At 43.2% G+C, this 20,120-nt stretch overlaps 2 protein-coding genes across 10 annotated transcripts in view; one reads left to right on the forward strand and one right to left on the reverse strand.

Annotated features, from left to right (window-relative positions):
• The window catches only part of NUP58 (nucleoporin 58), a 40,884-nt gene extending 30,575 nt beyond the window's left edge, over nt 1–10,309 (reverse strand). For 2 of the 7 annotated variants that reach the window (XM_087759291.1, XM_087759289.1), the window contains exons 1-5: nt 9,409–10,309; nt 8,991–9,203; nt 4,456–4,595; nt 3,070–3,108; nt 1,894–2,046 (exon numbers count right to left, since the gene is read on the reverse strand). In XM_087759291.1, coding sequence (XP_087615417.1) covers nt 1,894–2,046; nt 3,070–3,108; nt 4,456–4,595; nt 8,991–9,203; nt 9,409–9,488 — 625 coding nt within the window. In that variant the 5' untranslated portion in view covers nt 9,489–10,309. Of the gene's footprint in view, nt 1–1,893; nt 2,047–3,069; nt 3,109–4,455; nt 4,596–8,600; nt 9,204–9,408 lie in introns of those variants that run through there. The other 5 variants (XM_087759290.1, XM_087759294.1, XM_087759292.1 and 2 more) reach the window with 5 other exon arrangements.
• A 1,907-nt stretch (nt 10,310–12,216) lies between these two features.
• MTMR6 (myotubularin related protein 6) overlaps nt 12,217–20,120 on the forward strand; it is a 29,177-nt gene continuing 21,273 nt past the window's right edge. Inside the window, exons 1-3 of one of the 3 annotated variants that reach the window (XM_087759297.1) lie at nt 12,217–12,375; nt 17,232–17,348; nt 19,294–19,489. In XM_087759297.1, coding sequence (XP_087615423.1) covers nt 12,352–12,375; nt 17,232–17,348; nt 19,294–19,489 — 337 coding nt within the window. In that variant the 5' untranslated portion in view covers nt 12,217–12,351. The remainder of the gene's footprint in view (nt 12,376–17,231; nt 17,349–19,293; nt 19,490–20,120) is intronic. The other 2 variants (XM_087759298.1, XM_087759299.1) reach the window with 2 other exon arrangements.

Below are 20,120 nucleotides of genomic sequence, written 5' to 3' on the forward strand. Positions count from 1 at the left end.
CCAGTCCTGTTTAATATCTTTATCAATATGATCTGGATGAGGGGATCAAGTGCACCCTCAGTAAGTTTGCAGATGACACCAAGTTGGGTGGAAGTGTTGATCTGCTGGAGGGTAGGAAGGCCCTACAGAGGGACCTGGACAGGCTGGATCATTGGGCCGGGGCCAACTGTATGAGGTTCAACAAGGCTCAGTGCTGGGTCCTGCACTTGGGTCAGAACAACCCCATGCAACGCCACAGGCTTGGGGAGGAGTGGCTGGAGAGCTGCCTGGTGGAAAAGGACCTGGGGGTGTTGGTTGACAGCCACCTGAACATGAGCCAGCAGTGTGCCCAGGTGGCCAAGAAGACCAATAGCATCCTGGCTTGTATCAGGAATAGTGTGGCCAGCAGGACCAGGGAGGTGATAGTGCCCCTGTACTCGGCACTGGTGAGGCCGCACCTCGAGTACTGTGTTCAGTTTTGGGCCCCTCACTACAAGAAGGACATCGAGGTGCTGGAGCGTGTCCAAAGAAGGGCAACGAAGCTGGTGAAGGGTCTGGAGCACAAGTCTTATGAGGAGTAGCTGAGGGAGCTGGGGTGGTTTAGTCTGGAGAAGAGGAGGCTGAGGGGAGACCTTATCACTCTCTACAGCTACCTGAAAGGAGGTTGTAGCCAGGTGGGGGTTGGTCTCTTCTGCCAAGTAACAAGCAATAGGACGAGAGGAAATGGCCTCAAGCTGCGCCAGGGGAGGTTTAGACTGGATATTAGGAAAAACTTCTTCACTGAAAGGGTAGTCAGGCACTGGAACAGGCTGCCCAGAGAAGTGGTTGAGTCCCCAGCCCTGGAGGTATTTAAAAGACGTGTGGATGTGGTGCTTAGGGAGATGGTTTAGGGGTGGACTTGGCAGTGCTAGGTTAATGGTTGGACTTGATGATCTTAAGGGTCTTTTCCAACCTAAACAAATCTATGATTCTATGATCTAAACTCAATTGTTATTTTTATTTCCTGCAGATTTTCCAAACAAAGCTATAGAGACTTTTGAATTATGTGTTATTTTGTTCTACGATATTATAATCCTGATTAGTCCATATTTACCTGCAACCATATAAAATTTTTGAGAGTCCCTCAGAACACTAGATAATCCAGAACCTGGCACAGAATTTATTCTACAGCATAATGGATCTAACAAGTGCTATTGACTTTTTATATTAAAATGCTGAAATGTTAATGTTTTATGTTAAACATTAAAATATTTTACAAAAGACAGATGATAGAAGAACATTTCCTTGGTAGTTTGAGCCGCCTTCCGGAATTAAGCATCCCAGCTTTTGGTAGGATAGGGAAGAACTGAGTAGAGAAAGACCATAGGCATAAAGGGACAGAGCACAGAGGGCACAGATAACTGAGCTCAAACGCAGACTCCTAAGCTTAAGAAAAATGAACTTCAGTCTTAATTATCATCATGCATGGTGCAGTTTAGCTGAGTTAAATATGACGGCAGGTGTGTGCCAGTATGAGAACTACACTGGAAAAACCTTGTTTCCACTACTAGTTAACCATTTCAGGCCATCTACAAAAGGTAGACAATTTCCAAACTTTTCAGCTGCACAAGTAGGAAGCTTTCAACCTTCAGTGGGGTTAACAATAGCAAAAATGATGATTTTACATAATGAATCAGCTCTTGCTACACTCCTAGTGACTTAGATTATATGCTGCCTATATGACATGGTATACTGCCCATACATCTATCTGTATTAGGGTACCCAAATTTAGAACTAGTAAAGTCCAGTGAACCTTCTTATTAAAGTACCACAATACTAGAAAAATATAGAGTGTGGAACTGTTTTACCATAAAGTTTTATTGTTAAAAAAACAAACACACCTCCCCACCCCCAAACCCCTAAACATTTTCCTACCTGCTGCGGGAGTCGATGTAAGAGCAGATGATAATGATAGGCCACCCGCTGAGGTAGAAGTAGCAGGTAAAGCAAATGGCGTGGCTGAACCTGCAGGTTTGTTGAAACCTAAACTAAAGCCTGTGGTAGCTGCCGATGTGGTGGCAGGTGTGCCTAGAAGAAACCCAAAACCAATTATCACTCTTAGAAGATTCTGTTTGAGAATGAATGCTCAATCCACCTTCTCTTTTGAACTATTCCCATTTAACCATTACGAGCACCACAGCATGCAAGATCACTTGCATCAAGTAAAATATCCCCATAGCACTTTCAGATAAATTTCAAAGGTTTACATTAACTGCACAGGCATTTTTGCTCCAGAATTCCTAGTGATCCAATGGGCTTTAATCATGGACTGGCAGTCATATCTAGTGGTAATCTTAAAAAAAAAAAAAAAAAAAGAGCTTCCACCAAGAGCATCTAATAGATGAATCAAATATTGGTAAATGCAGCTATAAACAATACTGCCCAAAGTACAGACTAAAAATTCTCAGTTGGATGTGCATACCAAAAGGAATGCACATATCCTTTCAATTTGTAAACAAGAATTATTTGTTATAGTCAAGCTCAGTTTCTCCTCAGACCTCAGTTGATGATGTTTAAAAAGAAAAAAAACAAACCCCATAACTACCCACATATTTCTGTATTTCTAATGACAGCTTAAAAATAGTCACTAAAGATTCATCAGAGAAATAAAAGTAAAATATTCCCAAGGTCTGTTCCCAGTTCAACCCTCTTTATTCTTCTAAAAGAGGTAATTACCAAACAGACCTCTTCAAAACAATTTCATTAGAGCAAGAAATTCTGTATGAAGACTTCTTTGATAGTGTATTCCATCTCCCCTCTGTTGAAGGATGAAACTCATTAGGGGGACATAAATACGAAGTCTAACTTTTCACTATGACCACTGTCACTGTTGTACAGGAATAAAATAATCCTTTAACAACAAGCAACAGTACCCAGAACTGCAGCACTCCACTCCAGTTTGCAGCCTTCACATTTGGGACTGCAAAGCAGACTGCAAATCGTAATGGAGAAAAAGCTCACATATGACCACTAAACTTCTACATCACAAAAAAAAAAAAATCTGTATTTTTTTTTGCCTGTATAACATTAAAATCCAAATTAGGTACTTACCTAGTGTCAGTCCTGTAGCAATAGTTGTTGCTGTTCCTGCTTTAAGAATGAAAACAAACAAACAGAACAAGAATAGTAATTGAAGACCACAGAGCAGTTATGATAGTAAAAAAAACATGAAATAAAACACTGAAATAATGCAACATTATGAAACAATATGCAGACTATTATACAAGATTTTTCTTTAGTATGTTGAAAGCAAAACAACATTAACACAGAAAACAGTATTTGTAAGCACCAGCAGCACAACAAAGCATAACTGACTTCAAAAAGCATCACTTTTCTTCATAAGAATCTGCTAACAGTGAAGCTGATGTTAACACAGCAATATAGCAAATTGTTTGAAATTTCAAACATAATGAAGGTAAACAAAAATATGGAAACTCGTAATTCTATCAAGTATTTTTTTCAGCCATATGGCAGTAAATAACATCAGCGTGTTAAACAGCAGATTTACAGTATAATGAAGAGGATTATAGAGTTCAAAGTCTTTGTAAAATCCTGTGTCTTGGTTCAGAGTTTCTGCCCCACTGGTAATTTAAAGAGATTATTTTGAACACAGTGCTATGTCATTTCATATTTAAAAAAAATATCTGATTAGAAGATCAAAAGAATCATTGAGAGCTAAAAGAAAATTACCCCAATGTAGCCAAACACAGTAATACAGGCTTTCAGATTACTGTTGAATTTACTTCTAGTAGATTCTGTAGAACTTCCCTTATCTACTCATAAAAGTGTACAAGAAAAAAAGACCATTTTGTCTAGCAATATTGGAGCCAAAGTAAAATTCATTGTTATGTCTGCATGATGGCTGAAAAAAAAATACCTCCAGTCAGAAAGGTTTTATTCTTTTGCACTCCAATACTCCTATAAGAATCTGTATGTTCATAGGCTGAATTAGAGACCTAAGAAAATATTAATAAATTTGTTCATGTGTATTGCTAACATTAAAAAATCCTAAACAAAACCAGAAATGTTTGTTAGTATTGTGATATTTGTAATCCTGCAGTAATAATGTCACAATGTTTTAAAATATCTTTCAGATCAAAATATACCTCAGTCTTAAATCATAATTTTGAGCATCCTGGATGAAGAGTTAGATTTCTAGAAAACATCAGGATTCAAATTATGGAACAATTTACACATCGGCCCAGAAACAGTTTTCTGGTAACTGCATTTGTGTTTCTGCAGTATTGGTACTGCATAATTTTCAGTGAGTGACCTTTTAAACTGTTCAATGAAGCCTTTTCACAAAACTACGTAAGTAATATTCTGAGCTACAGAACTACTGTAAACAAAGTAAGCACATTATGATGACCCAGTTTTTGTGTACATGTATTTCTTCACTGTTGATTCAAATTTCTGCTGTACAAGAATTTTTTCTACCTGTACTGGTGCCTCCTAGTGTAAAGCCAGTTGTTGATTTTGATCCAAAAAGTCCACTCCCAAAGCCCACTGAAGGAGCCGATGTAGTTGCTGTAGCAGTGGAAGAGCCCAGAGTTCCAAAATTAAGTCCTCCTGTTGAGCTATTACAAAATAAAAACTATTAGCAATAATTATTTTTCAAAATAAAAAAAATCCACCATCCCCCCTTATTTCAGTTTCTTTCCCACACCATCATTCATTTTCCTGAAACACACACACACTGCAGCTGGACAAGACAAGAGTACAAGCTCACTGTAACCAAACAGAAAAAGAAAGCCTAGCTCCCTCTTTCCTTCTACAACTCTAACTCCCACTGCTTCCCTGACTCTGACTCCAGCATTTGTTCAGCTCCTCACTGAGCTGATACATCTTGCTAAACCAGTGGGAAATTTTAACTTTTCTCCGTTAGATCATTTCATTAGTTCTGCCTAATTATTCTCCCTGAACTACTGAAATGGGAGAACAAATGCTAGAGGCAGCACAAAGATGACAACAAACCTGCAAGAACATCTTTTCAGAGCAGGTTACAAGTCCAGTTGGACACCTCTGAGCAGAAACCTCAACCAATGTTACTTTATTCCATTGTAAAGTGATAAGCAGAGACACGCAACCTTTCACATCAACAGCACAACTTTGCCCTATCTTACCACCAAAACACACGGATGCACGAATTCATTTTCTAACCAAAATGCTATCCTTCCCCACAGGTGCAAAGCATAGAGGACCCATGCCTACCCTATTTTCTTTTCTGACTGTATACTTGAAATAAACTTCCAGAGCTATTTTCACAGATGAAGGGGAAGAGAGAGGAAGGAGAGAATCAGAGATCAGTCATCACCAAGAAAATTAGGCCTTTTTTATTTATTTTGGGTAACTACACATTTTAGACATTTCATGGCAAATAGAGAACAAGCTTTACATTTAGCAGAGAATGCATGAAGTTATTCTACAAAACATAAGGGAACACAATAATCATTATTATCTTTAACCAGTGAAATTACAGGTACTAGCAGCTAGATGAGTCTACGATTTAAAAAATTTTGTTCTTAAATTGACGAAAGATCAGGTGAATAATATATTTGCAGTAACTTCGTGATCCCATTTGTGAGCGTTTTTAGAAACTAGCTAAGTTTTCTCTAACTTAAAAGCAACACTTTGCGTAAGTACAATAGTAGCACTGATGAAATGCTATTTAGACTTCAGGGTAACAGTTGTTAAGAAGTATTTTATGTTTCAGCTCTCAGTATTCTCTCATTGTTCCCTTATCTCCTCTCTTTTTGTATGAAGGCAGCTCCTAGACACAACAAATTAAACATAAAAGTAAATCCTTAAAAAACCCAAAAGGCTATAATTAGCTTTTACATTAAAAGTTTTCAAAATATCTACAAAGCTGATCATGGCAAGCCCAGGAAAAGCTGGTTGCAAGTTCAAAATCTAGGTGTGCATTATTCTTAAAGAGGTAATTCAGAAAGCAGAGTGGCCAAGAAGTTTAGAAGGACACAGCTCCACTAACTGTCCAGCTCCACAGGAGAAAATATTTCAGCTTTCTTTACTCCCAAAATTTCAACATACCAAATTACAGCACCATGACCTAACTGCTTGTAAACTTCAACATACAACATCGTGCTTCTCTCACTAATCAAGAGTTTATGTTTCTCATCTTTTTCCAAGAGAGACAAGGATGATTCTTCTGTGAAAATTTTCTTGTTTTGGCATTCCAGTAGAAGGAAAGCTAAGGTACAAAATATGCAATTCAGCACTATAAGACAAAAAAACCAAAAACCCCAAATAAAATAAAGCAGCAATTTGTTTGTTTGCTTTTTAAGATAGAAAGAAACCAAAATGTAGAAATAAAGCAATGGCAGGGTTCTCAGCAGCAGGAAAAAAGCATGTGCCAAAAGAACTATCTGCTCCCCACAGATGGAAGGAAGAGGAGCTCGGGTCACTGAAGTGAGGTCTTAACTCTAACTTTAGAACTAGAACAAAGCATTGCACCTGACTAAAGCATACTATAGAGAACATCGATTAACAAAAGAAAAACAGAGCAAAAGTACCTGAACGGTTATTGGTGCAATGCAGGAATTAGGTAGGCTGGCATATCACACAGGCTTTGGGCCACCAGAATATAGTCTTAGACTGGTCACTCACACTGATGGGACATTTATGCTTGGACTACCCAGTAAAGCCCCTTTCTTTCCAACACCTGGCAATATTGTCTTAAACCCAGCTCAGAAGAAGAACAGCTTCTTCTTATAGCCTCAAACATGTTCTCAAGCAAACCATCCTATAGGGATGCTCAAGATTATTTCACCAATCATCCAGCAGTAAAAAGGCCTCTTCCTCTGGGATACTCCTTGACCAATAGCCCTGAAGACTCCTCCTACTTGTAAGACTAAATACATGAATAAAAATGCAAAGTACCATACTGCTATTAATTAGCACCTGTTAAACTTTTACTTATTATTTTTAAGAGATTAAAAAGCCAGCCAGAATGGCAGAAAAAAAAAGGCAAACATAAAAATACGTAAGTTCGATAGGCAGTTTTTAACAAGTGCAGATCAACAAGACAAAAAAGTTTCCCTTGTTTCAGGCAGTACATTTAGAAGAATGTTTTTGAATAAACAAATACTATTTTAACTTGCTCATTTTAATCACAGGAAACCTGCATTAAACAGGCATGAAGCATAAGAAACTTAAGATCTTTACCAACTCCATATAAGCTTCACTGTGGGGCTAAAAAAAAAAAACCACAAAACAAACAAGCATAGGTAACACAAGAATATCATCAATCTGTCACGACCACAAAATTAAGAGTATTAGAAGAGACTGAGAAAACTTGTTCCCTCTTATATGGGCTTCCAAAAAGCAATGCTGACATTTAATCCAGAGATACTCTTTCAAATCCAAATGTTTTTTTCCCTTCCCCTCACACCAGTAATTCCTGATGATTCTGACAGATAAGCATTTTCAAACATATCTGCTTCAGGTGAAGTTCCCTTGAGTAGCTCACTCTACCCATTTAGTTTACAGTACACTGACCAATCTGGGAAACACTCTGATACAAAGCTCCACTACAACAGCCCTTATCTTCAACGGAGACATAACAGCAAGCAGGTCAGAAAAAAAAAAAAACAATCTCTGCTAGTACGGTTGCATGCAAAGAAAGAAAAAAGGGGAAAAAACAACCCAGGAACAACAAAGACTTGCCTATTATTCTGAGAAACCTAAATACTAATAATGCCTTTAGTACAGAGCCTGCTGTATGTCACGTGCACATCAAAGCACAATAAAGTTCTCCTTTTACTTCAAGACACTATACGCCAAGTGCAAGGTTACCTGTGTCAGAAAGGACAAGGTTGATTGCACCCGACTTCAGAAGAGAAAGAAGGGAAGGGGAAAAAAAAAAAAAAAAAAAAAAGGACTTTCACATTTGAACATTAAACATTTGGGCTTTGACATCAACGAGCTCCATGCTGCACACACGAGCTCAGGCTGACTGCTGAAACCTAGATACGCATATGACTCACGTTCTGCGTTCAGAACGTTAGAAGCAACCGTGAAGGAGACACCCTGCTCCGGTAAAGCCAAAATAAAGCAAATTTAGAAGAGCACCTCCCTCGGTTATTAGCTGCTGAACAGACTGACCCCTACGTCTGTATTTACGAAGCCGGCCGTGGGGCAGATGAGGCGGGAAGGGCACCCCCACCGCCTGCGCGCCGGGGCACACGTGGTGAAGCCGGTCCACCCGCGCACCAAGGGCCTTTTCGGCCAGGAGTGCCGGAGCTCCGGGCCCCTCCGGGGGCAGCAGGCGAGGCGCCGAAACAGGCACCCCGGGGGCTGCGCTTCCCCCCGCCCCGGCACTCGCTCCTATCTCTCCCCCCCACACACACGTGCCGCCGGGGCCTGCCCCGCCGCGGCCGCCCTGCCCCAGTCCAGGCCCAGTCCAGGCCCAGTCCAGGCCCAGTCCAGGCCCGCGGAGCGACGGCGGCCTCGGCGGCGGGCCAGGCCGCGGGGCTCAGCGGCCCCAGGCCGCGGGAGTCCGGGGGCGGGAGCCTGCGGGCAGGGCCGAGCCGAGCCGAATGGGGGGTGGGGGGGCGCCGCGTTACCTCGGCGTGGCGGCTCCGAAGGAAAAGCCCCCGCCCCCGCCTCCTCCTCCCGTCCCGGCGGCGGCGGCCGCCGCGGAGCCCAGGGTCCCCGCGCCGAAGGAGAAGCCCGCAGACATGGCGGCAGCGACGGGAACGGCCGGAGAGCGGGGCTGCGAGACGGCAGCGGGCCTCGGCGGCGGGGGCCGGGGAGGGCAGCGGCGGCGACCTCCTCAGGGTGGGTGGGCGGCGGCGGCGGCCTCCTCAGCGCCACATCGCGCCCGGCGCCAACTTCGAACCGAGCGGCGGCAGCGAGCGCGCGGGCACCGGCCACGCTCCCTACGCGCGCCCGCCGCAACGCACCACGGGACGGCAGCACCGCCGCCGCGCCGCCCGCCCTTAAAGCGACAGTACCGTGCCCCGCTCCCCCCGGCGGTGCAAACGGCCGAGGACGTCCCGCTCCGGAGGGGCCCCGGCACCCCAGGGCCTCGGCTTGAAAGATGGAAGCGGCCGCGGCTGAAGAGCAGGGGAGGCCGCAGCGCCCGAGGCACACGACGCCCGGTGGATTTCCGGATGCCGCCCCGCCCGGTGTCGGGGGCTGGAGGGGCCGCGGGCCTGGGCACGGTCCTGTCACGAAAGAGGGGAAGATAAAGGAGCTCCCCTCTGGGCGAGAGGAGCCCGGCGCCTGGCGGAGCGTTGGCCCGGCGACCCGCGGGGTTTGTGACGCCCGCCCGCTTGGTCCCAGCAGCTGCCGGGCTGCCCTGCGCGGCGGCCGGGCTCCCCGCCGCCCCCGACGGGCGGAGCGGGCAGGCTGCGGTAGCTCACAGGTTACCTCCGGGTGACCGGCCGGGAAGCAGGGAAACAGCTCAAAATCCCACTCAAATTCCACGGAAACCCCAAAACCCGCTTCATTTCTGGCCGAAGCGGGGCTGGCAGCCAGCAGAACGGCGCGTGGCTCCCCTCTGCCTCTCCAAGGACCCATCGGGTTTTAACGCCGTGGTACAAACTACAGCACCCGAGCGTCACAGACTCGGTTACTAATTACTGCCCGCGTTTACTGCACAAATTACTGCTCGTGCTTTCCCTGCCAGGCTGTACTTCACACCGGTGTGCCACGCGGCACTGCGCGGAGGCGCGCGAATCGCAGAGTCATCGAAGTTGGAAAGGACCTCTGAGATCATCGGGTTCAACCGTCCAAAAAGAAATGGTCCCGTCCCTGCCCCGTCTGGCCGCTGGATCACGATGCCTCTTTCACATAAAGCTGGGGAACTGTAAGAAGCCACTGCTGAAACGCAGGGGAGTTTCTCAGAGTATCCTACACGCCACGTTTGCTCAGGAGAAGGCATTACTAGACTTTTCTTTCAAATCTACCCGATAGTCCAGATGAATCATAATGCTATGAAAGTTTTTATATCATTACATCCAGTTTCTCAAAGCGTCCCGAACAATGCAGATACCTCTATGTTCTCCTGCTCAGTGCTGTGGCTGCTGAAGACTATGGATGGCTGATAAATATTTACTGAAAAGATCTTTGAGATTATTTATGGGTGACTGGATTGCTGTCTTTTACACAAGGCAGACCTTCAGGCATATAGTTAAATGTAATTGGTGATGTTTAGTTTGTGTTTACTTATATACTGCATGCACATGCCTATTTTTGAACATCTTAAAAAAATGAAAGCCCCAAAACTGTGAAAATGTTAAATGGCATGTATAGAGTGAGTTCTCTAGAGTCATTTGTCAACAAGTTCTTCTGGTCTGACAGGCCATGAAGTGATCAGATATATTGGCGTAACAGGAAAAGGGGACTTGTCAAGGAAAGAGTGATGCCTTCGTAGTATGATTTTAATAACTCATGATGGTCTTTGAATGTCACCACTCAAAAACTTTAAGTTCAAGACCATGAAGTCTGTATGTTAGTAGAAGAGGTTAATTTTGTATGAAAACTGTCCTTCTGAACCATTTCTGATTTAGACAATAATCATGAAAACAGCAAGACTTATATAGCCCATTCTGCAACCTTTAAGCTAAGTTTTATCACGCCTCTTAACTACTGTGCAGCACATGCAAGATTTTTGTGTGCTAGCACCCACACAACTACGACACGGATGAGTCACTGCACTGTGCAGCTTGTTAATTCGTTCTTGTACAGCTTAAAACTCTAAACTCCCCCTACACACTTTTACCAGCAAGTTCTTACTTCGGTAAGGCCTTTGAAACTGTCTCCCGTAAGATCCCCACAGAGAAGCTGTCGATGTATGGGCTGGATGAGCAGTGAGGTGGACTGAAACCTGCCTGAATGGCCAGGCCCACAGGGATGGGATCAGTGGCACAAAGTCTAGTTGGAGGCCACTAGTGACCCAGGGGTCAATACTGGGTCCAGTCCTGTTTAACATCTTCATTAATGATCTGGATGATGGGGCAGAGTGTACCCTCAGCATGTTTGCTGGTGACACCAAACTGGGAGGAGTGGCTGGAGTGGCTGATACACCAGGGAGTCTCCACCAGGCTGGAGAAATGGGCTGACAGGCACCTCACAAAGTTCAACAAGGAGAAGTACAAAGTCCTGCACCTGGGGAGGAACAACCCCAGGCACCAGTATATGGTGGGGGCCACCCAGCAAGAAAGCAGCTTGTCTGAAAAGGGCCTGGGGGTCCTGGTGGACACCAAGTTGAACATGAGCCAGCAATGGGCCCTTGCTGCAAAGGTGCGAAGTATTTCCAGCAGGCTGAGGGAGGTGATCCTTCCCCACTACTCAGCACTGGTGAGGCCACAGCTTTGCACACTTGATGGGAGCACCTCTCCTGTGATGAAAGGTAGAGAGAGCTGGGACTGCTCAGCCTCGAGAAGAGAAGGCTCAGGGGGATCTTATCAGTACGTATAAATACCTGAAGGGAGGGTGCAAAGAGGATGGAGCCAGTCTTCCCAGTGGTGCCCAGTGACAGGACAAGGGCCAACGGGCTCAGACTGGAACACAGGAGGCTATTTCTGAACATCAAGAAACACTTCTTTACTGTGAGAGCGACAGAGCACTTAACAGGTTGCCCAGACAGGTGGTGGTGTCCCCATCCATGGTGATATTCAAAAGCCGCCTGGCCATGGTCCTGGGCAATTGGCTCTGGGTGGCCCTACATAAGCAGGGGGGTTGGACCAGATACCTCCAGAGGTCCCTTCCCACCTCAAGCCCTCTGAGATTCTCTGACACTACAACAAAAAGGACCACCTTCCAGGAATTTCCCCATTCGCGAGACTCTAAAAGGCTGAAACTCTCCGTGCCATGCACAGGGGCCTGGGTAACCAGGGAACGGCCCTCGTTTCCCACACACCCACTGCCACCCCACCGCGGGGCCCGGGGCCGCTCTCCCCTCAGGGCCGGCTGCCCGGCGAGGTTTCACGGCCAGCACTCATCTCCGTGGCTCCCAGCACAGCAACCACAGCCCCCTCCTCCCCAGGAATCTCACAGAGAACCCCTGGGGCACTGCGGGACCCAGCCCGGATCCTCCGGCCGCCCCCCGGCCCCGCCGCCGCCGGCACAGCGCCGCCTCACCGCGAGACAGCGGCCGAGCCGCGCCGCGCATGCGCGCTGCCCGCCGTGCGGCGGAGACGTGGTGTCCCCCGCCCGCCGCCAGGGGGCGCCGCAAGGGAGTCACCGCCAGCTTGGCCCCGCCCCAGCGGCGGCCCCGCCCCGCCCCGCCCCGGAAGCGTTTCTAGGTGACGGCAGCCCCGGCCCGGCAGCAGCGGAGCGGGTGGTGGCTGCGGCTGGGTGGGCGTCGTTATGGAGCACATCCGCACCACCAAGGTACCTCGGCCTCCCTCCGTCGGGCGGGGCTGTGATTCAGAGGGGGCTCGGTGGGGGAGCGGTGGCGTTGCCGGTGCTGCGCCGGTAGCTGTGGGGCGGGGAGGGCCTGTGCGGCCCGGCGAGTCCCTGCCCCGCCGCTGTCAGCTGTGGGCGAGGGCGTTGTTGTTCTTCTCCTTCCATTTTGTAGCTGGTGCCTTCCCGCGAGGGGCTGTGGCGCGGGCCGTGCCGTGCCGCTCGGGGTGGCCCCGGTCCCCGGTGGGGGCAGCCGGCAGCGGGGTGCCGGGCTCAGGTGCTGCCCCCCGGGCCCTGCCGCCGCAGGGCGCCCAGCCTGGGGCGTGGGGCCCGGCCCGGCCTGCTGTGCCGGGCATGGCCCTTCTCGGAGGCCTCTCGGCTGGGCCCCCTCCGAGCCCGGGGGCTGGAAGAAGTAAGAGCTCCCGTGGGGAGCTCGGTATGTGCTGCGCCAGTGGGGGCCCGCCGGGGTGAACCGTCTCGGTAGTAAGGGGAGCACCCTAACAATGCTCCTGATGTAGCAGGGGCTGTAACGGAGGGTGGGGAGCAGGAGTAGTCAGCTGGGGGAGGATTGCGGTTGGTTTTTGTACTTGGGGTATGGTTCCATGCAGCTTTTTCTAGCTTTGGAGGCAAATCAGTTGGGAAAACGCTTTTAATCCTCCTTTCTTCTAACGGCTGTGGGATGTGTGGTTAAGAATGCAAGCTATCAGTATATGTGCAATGTATTAGGCTATTCAAAAAAATTAGCTGCAGTTGACATTTTAGGCGCTCTGGGTTTTTTTCTGGTTTTAGTTTGTTTGTTTTCTTCTGTAATTAAGATGTAAAAAAAAAAGACATAAGTATTATTTTTCTAAATAATTTTTAAGTAAGTTTTTAGGTTACAGCTTTTATAGAATTAGATTTCTAACAGTATTTTTCTCATCTTGCTCATCAGCCCTGACTGCAAGGGCTGCTGAAAAGACTGCCCCTCTCTGTTGGGTCCTGGAAATTGTCAAGGGATTAGTTCCCTAACCTGGCAGTCTGACTTTAAACTAGATTTATAGATGTGTGGAGAAAAGGAGTGGTCATATTTTAGCTCCAAATAGTAGGTTTATAACCAATAATTATATAAAGGAACAGGCTTTTAATTTTTTGGTAACAGCTTATAATGTTTTATATGAAATATGTATAGCTAGTTTTATTTTTCATGTATATTTGTATGTGTATATATGAAACAGGTGGAAGGTGTCTGATGAAGCTACTCTTAGTTACACTTTAGTTTACTGGATGGAATAATCTTGTGCCAAGCTGACAGATAGGAGATAAGGTTTCTTTATCAGCCTGTTTACTTGTAAACTTGAAACTCCTTGTTTGGGAACTTAATATTGTATTGTTACAGTCAATTTCAAAATAAAAACTAGGCCAAAACCAAAGTCTCTTGATGATCTGAGTAGCTGTTTAAGTTTCACATCTGAAATTGAGACTAGAAAGGGTGTAGGTCACTGACTTTTTTGCATCTGCAAGTGATTGTGTTTCTGCATGTTTTTGAGGGAAAAAATACTCTGTGTAGCAATATGACTGAAGAGAGAAACAAGTTCTGAACATAACTTACAAGATTTACTACTTGAAGCAATTATTTTTATAAGTCATGCAAAAAATGTATCCATTCTAAAAATATCAATTTCGTGGCTAGAAATAGCATGAGGTTTTGGTTATAATTGTGATGCTCGCTTAGCTTTTTGTAAGATGTTGGTTTATTGAATATCCAGGTGGATTAAAATGCATATATGCTAGATGGTAAAATTACGAGTATTACAGTTATAGGAAGAAAGAAAACTAAAGTACAGCCTGCACTGTGGGCCTTGGCCTTAAAAGTTCAGTGCATGTGTAGGCTTGAGTTGGATCTCATTCCAACTGTTCCGAGACATTTACTTTTTCTAATCTGACAGCACTAAAGTTTTTCGATTTGTTCTATTAAAGTAATAGCAAAATAAGCTTGAAATAACAGTGTAGTCTTCAACAATTTAACTGCTGTGCAGGGAAGCTGCCATCCCTAGGAGAAGGTGATGAAATAGGTTTTATTCTTTCTCAAACTTCAGTTTGCTGGAAATGTTGAAGCTAAAATTGTCTTAGAACTGTCAGCACAGCTACCTGAAATAAAGTTTAGCTTTTTGTGAAATTAAACTGTCCAGCAGACTTATGTTGAATAAAGAAGTGAGGTCACCTTAAAAATCGCTTCTGTCTGAGAATGCATACTTAAATAGCAACAAATGATGAAAACCAGTTCACAAAATGTCATAAGTGGTGGTAGTGGTGAAATTACAAATGAGAATATTGTGGTTTTGCAATGAACCTTTAAAACTAAAGTGTCCTTAAAGATATTTTAAAGCAAAACATAGTAGAAAAGACTGGAATTTCTTTAGTCAAATCTGTTTGTATATTTGAAGTCAAATTGTTTTAGTGAAAATACTGATGGGTTTTATGCTGGAGATGGAAAGTTTTGCTTAGCTTGACTACTAAATCCTAAACTTATGTTTGCAAGCCTGAGACTTAAATGGGGAAGGGAAAACTCCTTTTAATTTCAGTGAGTGTCATACGAAGTTGTAATAAAAGACTCTTGGAATGATATATTGTAATTGTTTTTGTCTTGGATTCATTGTTCTAATTTAACCCTTCAGCTTTTTTAATGCAAGATTTCAGAGGTGTAGTTTCAGCCTTCCTTTCTGTTCCAACTTGTCTCCTATATTAAAACATTTCTTTGCTTTTTTTGCCTTTAATCTGTAACTCCTAATACCGATAATTTGGTGACTCTTTCACTGTAAATACTCTATATTATTGAGGTAGCTGTTAATTCTTACTGGTGTAAAAACTCACTAATTTGTTAGTGCTAGCTACTGTCAGAATATCACTTCTGACTACTTAAATGATCTTTGTTTACGGATGTGCTAAAAGTCAATAGCAGTCTCCAATCTCTTAATCTTGTGAACCCATTCTCTTCAAAACTGATGACTGACTTGTTTTTCATAACTAAGGATTTGCCAAACTTTACAATTAAAAAGCAAATTTAAAGAAGAGTCTATCTAGCTGATTACCCATTAAAGCTGGCTTGTGTCAAGTTTAAATGAACATGTCATCTATGGAGGCTGAATCTAAATTACGTTTCAGTTGTATTTAGGAAAAATATATCTAGAACTTAGCTTTCAGAATTCTTGAACACTTTACCTATGTAAGAAGAAGCTGGAGCACTAATGCCGGTCCTCATCTAACGTAGAAATACAGCTTTGAGAATAACTGTCTTATGACATCGAGGAGAATGGAACTTCATGTGCCAGGATTTTGTGGGTCGTGTTACTAGAACAAAACTGGAGCAGTTTCTGTGCACTTCTCAATTTGCTGGGGAGGTGCAGTGCCAGGTACCTGAGCAGATGCTGCTGCAGAACTGCCCCAAATCTGCATTTCGGCTGTGCTCTATGGATTTATGCTGCTCTGTATCTGAGCACTGGTACCTTACTGGTTACAGCATAATGTATTTTGAGGTACTGATGCATGTAGCTTCCAACTTTTTTGCTTTGTAAACTGAAATCTAGAATATCATAGTAGCACTGGCTTTTAGTAGGTATTTGTATTTCCTCCATTCTGTTTTGTATGCATTAAATTGCCTTTCTAACTTCCAAACATAAAATTAGGCCTTGATAAATTGTAAGAAATACCTGAATTGAAAAGGCAATATTTTAGTGTTTTATATGTGCTTTTAGTAGATAAACAAGTTTGCACATACGAATTAAAAATGGCTTAACGTCAGCACAGTAGATGCGGGCTCTCCTAGTCATCACCTCTGGGTGCTGATCTTGCTGGTGTGGAAGTCTTTGGAGTTCTGCCATGCATTTAATGGCAGTGGCAGCAAGCCTCAAGTGTGAGAGCTTTGACTTGGCATTAATGAGACAGTGCTGCCAAGAAATAGAGGAATGCATGGAGATAAGCTGTTCGCCACACTCCTTTCCTGTTGCACACAAAGAATCATGTAATGTTTGCTTCAAATAAAGCAAACTGTGGAGGCCATGAAGTTGTGAGCAGCACATAAGATGCAGACCATCTAGAAATCGCTGTCTTTTGAAGTGTTTTTCATAGGATTGAGATAATAATGTTGATGGACTGCCAGGAGGAGGAATTTGCCTTGCAAGACTCAAGCTTGAAATACCTGCTTCAAATGCCAGTGCAGTCTGAATTTCTAGGCAATTGTTACAATTATTAGGATAATGCTTGCATTTCATTAGAATTTATTTTGACAATCAGGCGAGGTTATGATCTAGATTTTTAAAGTTGAGGAGGATATAAAAGATGGTATATAACTAAAATTGAAGTCAGGAGGACATCATCTTTATGGCATTGAGTCTGCAGACAGCCAATGAAGCATGTTGCTGAGATCAGCTGTTAATTCAGTGCTGGCATCTCAGTAACAGGAAATTGTTAGTGTGTTTGCTCTACTTTGGGGAAGCAGTCTGATAGCTTAGTAATTAATCATTCTTAATTATTTTTTTTTAAAAACTTGATATCCTGGTCTCTTACTAGTAAATAACTGTAGTAGTTATATATATGGAGTAAGTATTCTGATGAGCCTAGGATTGTGCCTTCATTATGCACTTTTGTATTTAAACAGGATATTTTAACTAGCCACTCTTCTAAAAGCTTATGTGACCCCTATTGTGTTCTTAATAGTTTGGTCTGAATAGCCTTACCTGTGCTGTGTTATGCTTCTTACCATTTTCAAAATTATTGTGCAAACTGACGGAGCTTTTGCAAAGTTAGGATTTTGCTTTATGCAAGAAGCACAAATTAAGTTTTGCTCCCCCTCCCCTTTTTTCTTACAGGTAGAGCAAGTGAAATTACTAGATAGGTTCAGCACGAGCAATAAGTCACTGACGGGAACTCTATACCTTACAGCAACTCATCTGTTATTCATAGATTCAAGCCAGAGAGAAACATGGGTAAGGATAATGCATGCTTGCGTCTCAAAAGCAGAGGTTCTCCAGATGCATTTGTTCTTCCTGGTCTAAGGTTGAATTTGTCTACTAATGTTCATCTAAGTTATAAGTTATTCCTCACGCTCTCCTTGTTCATGATATCATAAGTTAATGATTTGCAGGTTGTACTCTTGCATGATATGGCTGCAGTTGAAATCGAGTAGTGTTGAAAATGTTCGCTTCTCTTCAAGCTGCTATAATTTCTTCTGTAGCCTTCACTTGTATTCCTGAGTGAATGTGTGATGGTTTTCTTTAAACAACGGACTTGCACTGGAATTCAGAGGCAGGAGCGGGAGACTACTAGATAGTTTAAGCATCAGGTTTAAAATTTGTGTTAACTTACCTTGTATTTAGATCCTGCCTAGGTTAAATGAGATGGCAAAATCCAAAGGTCTAGGCTTCGGTGAAATATTGAAGATCCCATGCCCTTTTTTAGAGTGGTAAGCAGCTGTTTCTTCCCCAGTGTTCATCTGTGGAATAAAAGAATTCAGAAGGGGCTGCAGCTTCTTGGTGACCACTACCAATCTGGTACAATCAAAGTTGGCTAGTACAGTAATTCCCATTGGTTTTTCTGCTCAGTGCTGTGGTGGCACACATGTGGACGTCAAGTTCTAGCTTCCACTGTAGCCCAGCTACCTGACTGAGTTCAGTGCCTTAAGTCTGTCATCCTCCAGGATGAAATCTAATTTCCCTGGGTGTGGCTAACTTTTTTTTTTTCTGTGGGTATATTACCTGTAGGTGTGTTTTTCTTGGATTACCAGGAAATTATCTTGTTTCCTGGTTATCTGACTAGATGCTTCATGGTGCTTTCAAGAAAAGTTATTTTTCCACAATTTGTTCTTGGATACAGTATGCAATTTTGTACAAACCAAACCATTATTGTTTTGTACAAAATGGGTTATTGTGCAGAACATGATTCAGAAGCATTACTTGCTTCTCCCTGTGCACTACATTAAAAGGTTTCATTTTGGAGAAATTGAACATATACAGAGTATTGTGTTTCTGTGATAATGCAAGTACCAAGTATAATTATGATAATGTCTCCAAGATATAGTCTCTTTGTAAATGCATATTTGGCAGCATAGTTTTCAGATGCTTGTCTAATTCTGATCAATATTGAAGCAATCATCTCCTCTTAAATGAGGCAATTGAAATGCTATCAAGAACATCTTGTTCAGTTGAGGTAATGTATCTGTGGCTTTCTTCCCATGGTTGAATAGCTGTTACTTTCCCATGTATTTTCTTAAATTTTGTGTAGATTTGCCACACAGCTATAATCTGTGGAGGGCTTTTGTATATCCATTACTGTGACGGTCCTCTGTCAAGAGTGATTGAAGGCATTTAGCTGAGAGACTTTCATGTCTACATAGCACAATGGGTCATACGGGAGACTTTTTTTCTTATCTCCTGTTCGTTCTATAGATGTTGAATACTGGAATTCTAAAGTCTTCAGCACCTTCTGTGTCTTATCTGTTGAGTTTCCCTGATTTGCTTTATTTTGCCTGAAAATTCTGAAGTATGTTCCTGTAGATCCTTTTAAAAAAAAAAAAAGCAGATAGCCTATTGGGACCCTGCCTAATTACATATAAATGTGTCGGTTAGCAAAGTTATAGAAGAGGGCTGAACAACTCCAGTGGAGTTTTACTTCTTGATATTATTTTTTCTGCATTTAGAAGGATATTTACTGCCCCTTACAAACATTAGGTAACACCTCAAAATAGGAGGGAAGACAATAGCTAAATTTTGACAAATTATGGTACCCTGACCAAAATGCCAGTCTTGGATTTCTTCTAAATTTATTTTTATAACTAAATGATTGACAAAATTAGTCAAAATCCATATTCAGCATTGCTTAATGTGTCTTATATCTGCTTTTGTAAATAGTATGCTGTTCTCCATTTTTCATCAGCATGCTTACGCTGTGAGTTCTTGTATGCCACAGATACTACATCATCACATTGCTGCAGTGGAAAAACTTCCCTTGACTACTTCTGGCTGCCCCCTTGTCATCCAGTGCAAGAACTTCAGGATAGTTCACTTTGTTGTTCCCAGAGAGAGAGATTGTCATGACATTTATAACTCTTTGCTTCAGCTGTCAAGAACAGGTAATACTTCTAACTGTAAAAGACTTTGCAGTATATGCCTGGATAACGTGGTGGTGGTGGTGGGAAAAATCCATGGCTTACGTATTTTTTTTTTTTTAAACGAGCATTAGATAGAAGTCTTTTAAATGGATTTGGTATGTAAAAGAATTTTAATGATTAAGCATCAATCTGCATACAAATTCAGAAGATGTGTTATCTAGCTTTTGTAGGTCACTGATGTTCACTAACAGAATGTGAGATTCCTGTATCTTTTGCATTTCTAATGTTATCCCTGAAATTGTGAATATAAATGCATATAGTCTGTCTTAATTGGTATGTTCTATAGATAAAATGCTACCAAGCAAATACTAGCTTGTTACTGATTTCATGCAGTTTCAAAAATAAAGCTGAAGTTTTGATGCTAAAATAGCACTACCAATTCAGCTTTACAAGAGATGTCTGTCACCTCGTATGGTCTTTTGCATTTTTTTGCTTTGTGTTTAGAACAATGTAAAATGTTGCCTTCTGTGATATGTGAATAGTGTATTAGGAAAAACACAAAATATTTTGAAAGCTTTTTTGCTTTAAAGGAAACTTTAAAACATATTGCTTTTAAAGGTCAGTAGATGTAAATTTCTGTTCTTGCCTCCAA

The sequence above is a fragment of the Nipponia nippon genome, unplaced genomic scaffold, assembly GCF_047370975.1.
Source record: "Nipponia nippon isolate SJK-2023a ecotype South Korea unplaced genomic scaffold, ASM4737097v1 scaffold_2, whole genome shotgun sequence".
Taxonomy (NCBI): domain Eukaryota; kingdom Metazoa; phylum Chordata; class Aves; order Pelecaniformes; family Threskiornithidae; genus Nipponia; species Nipponia nippon.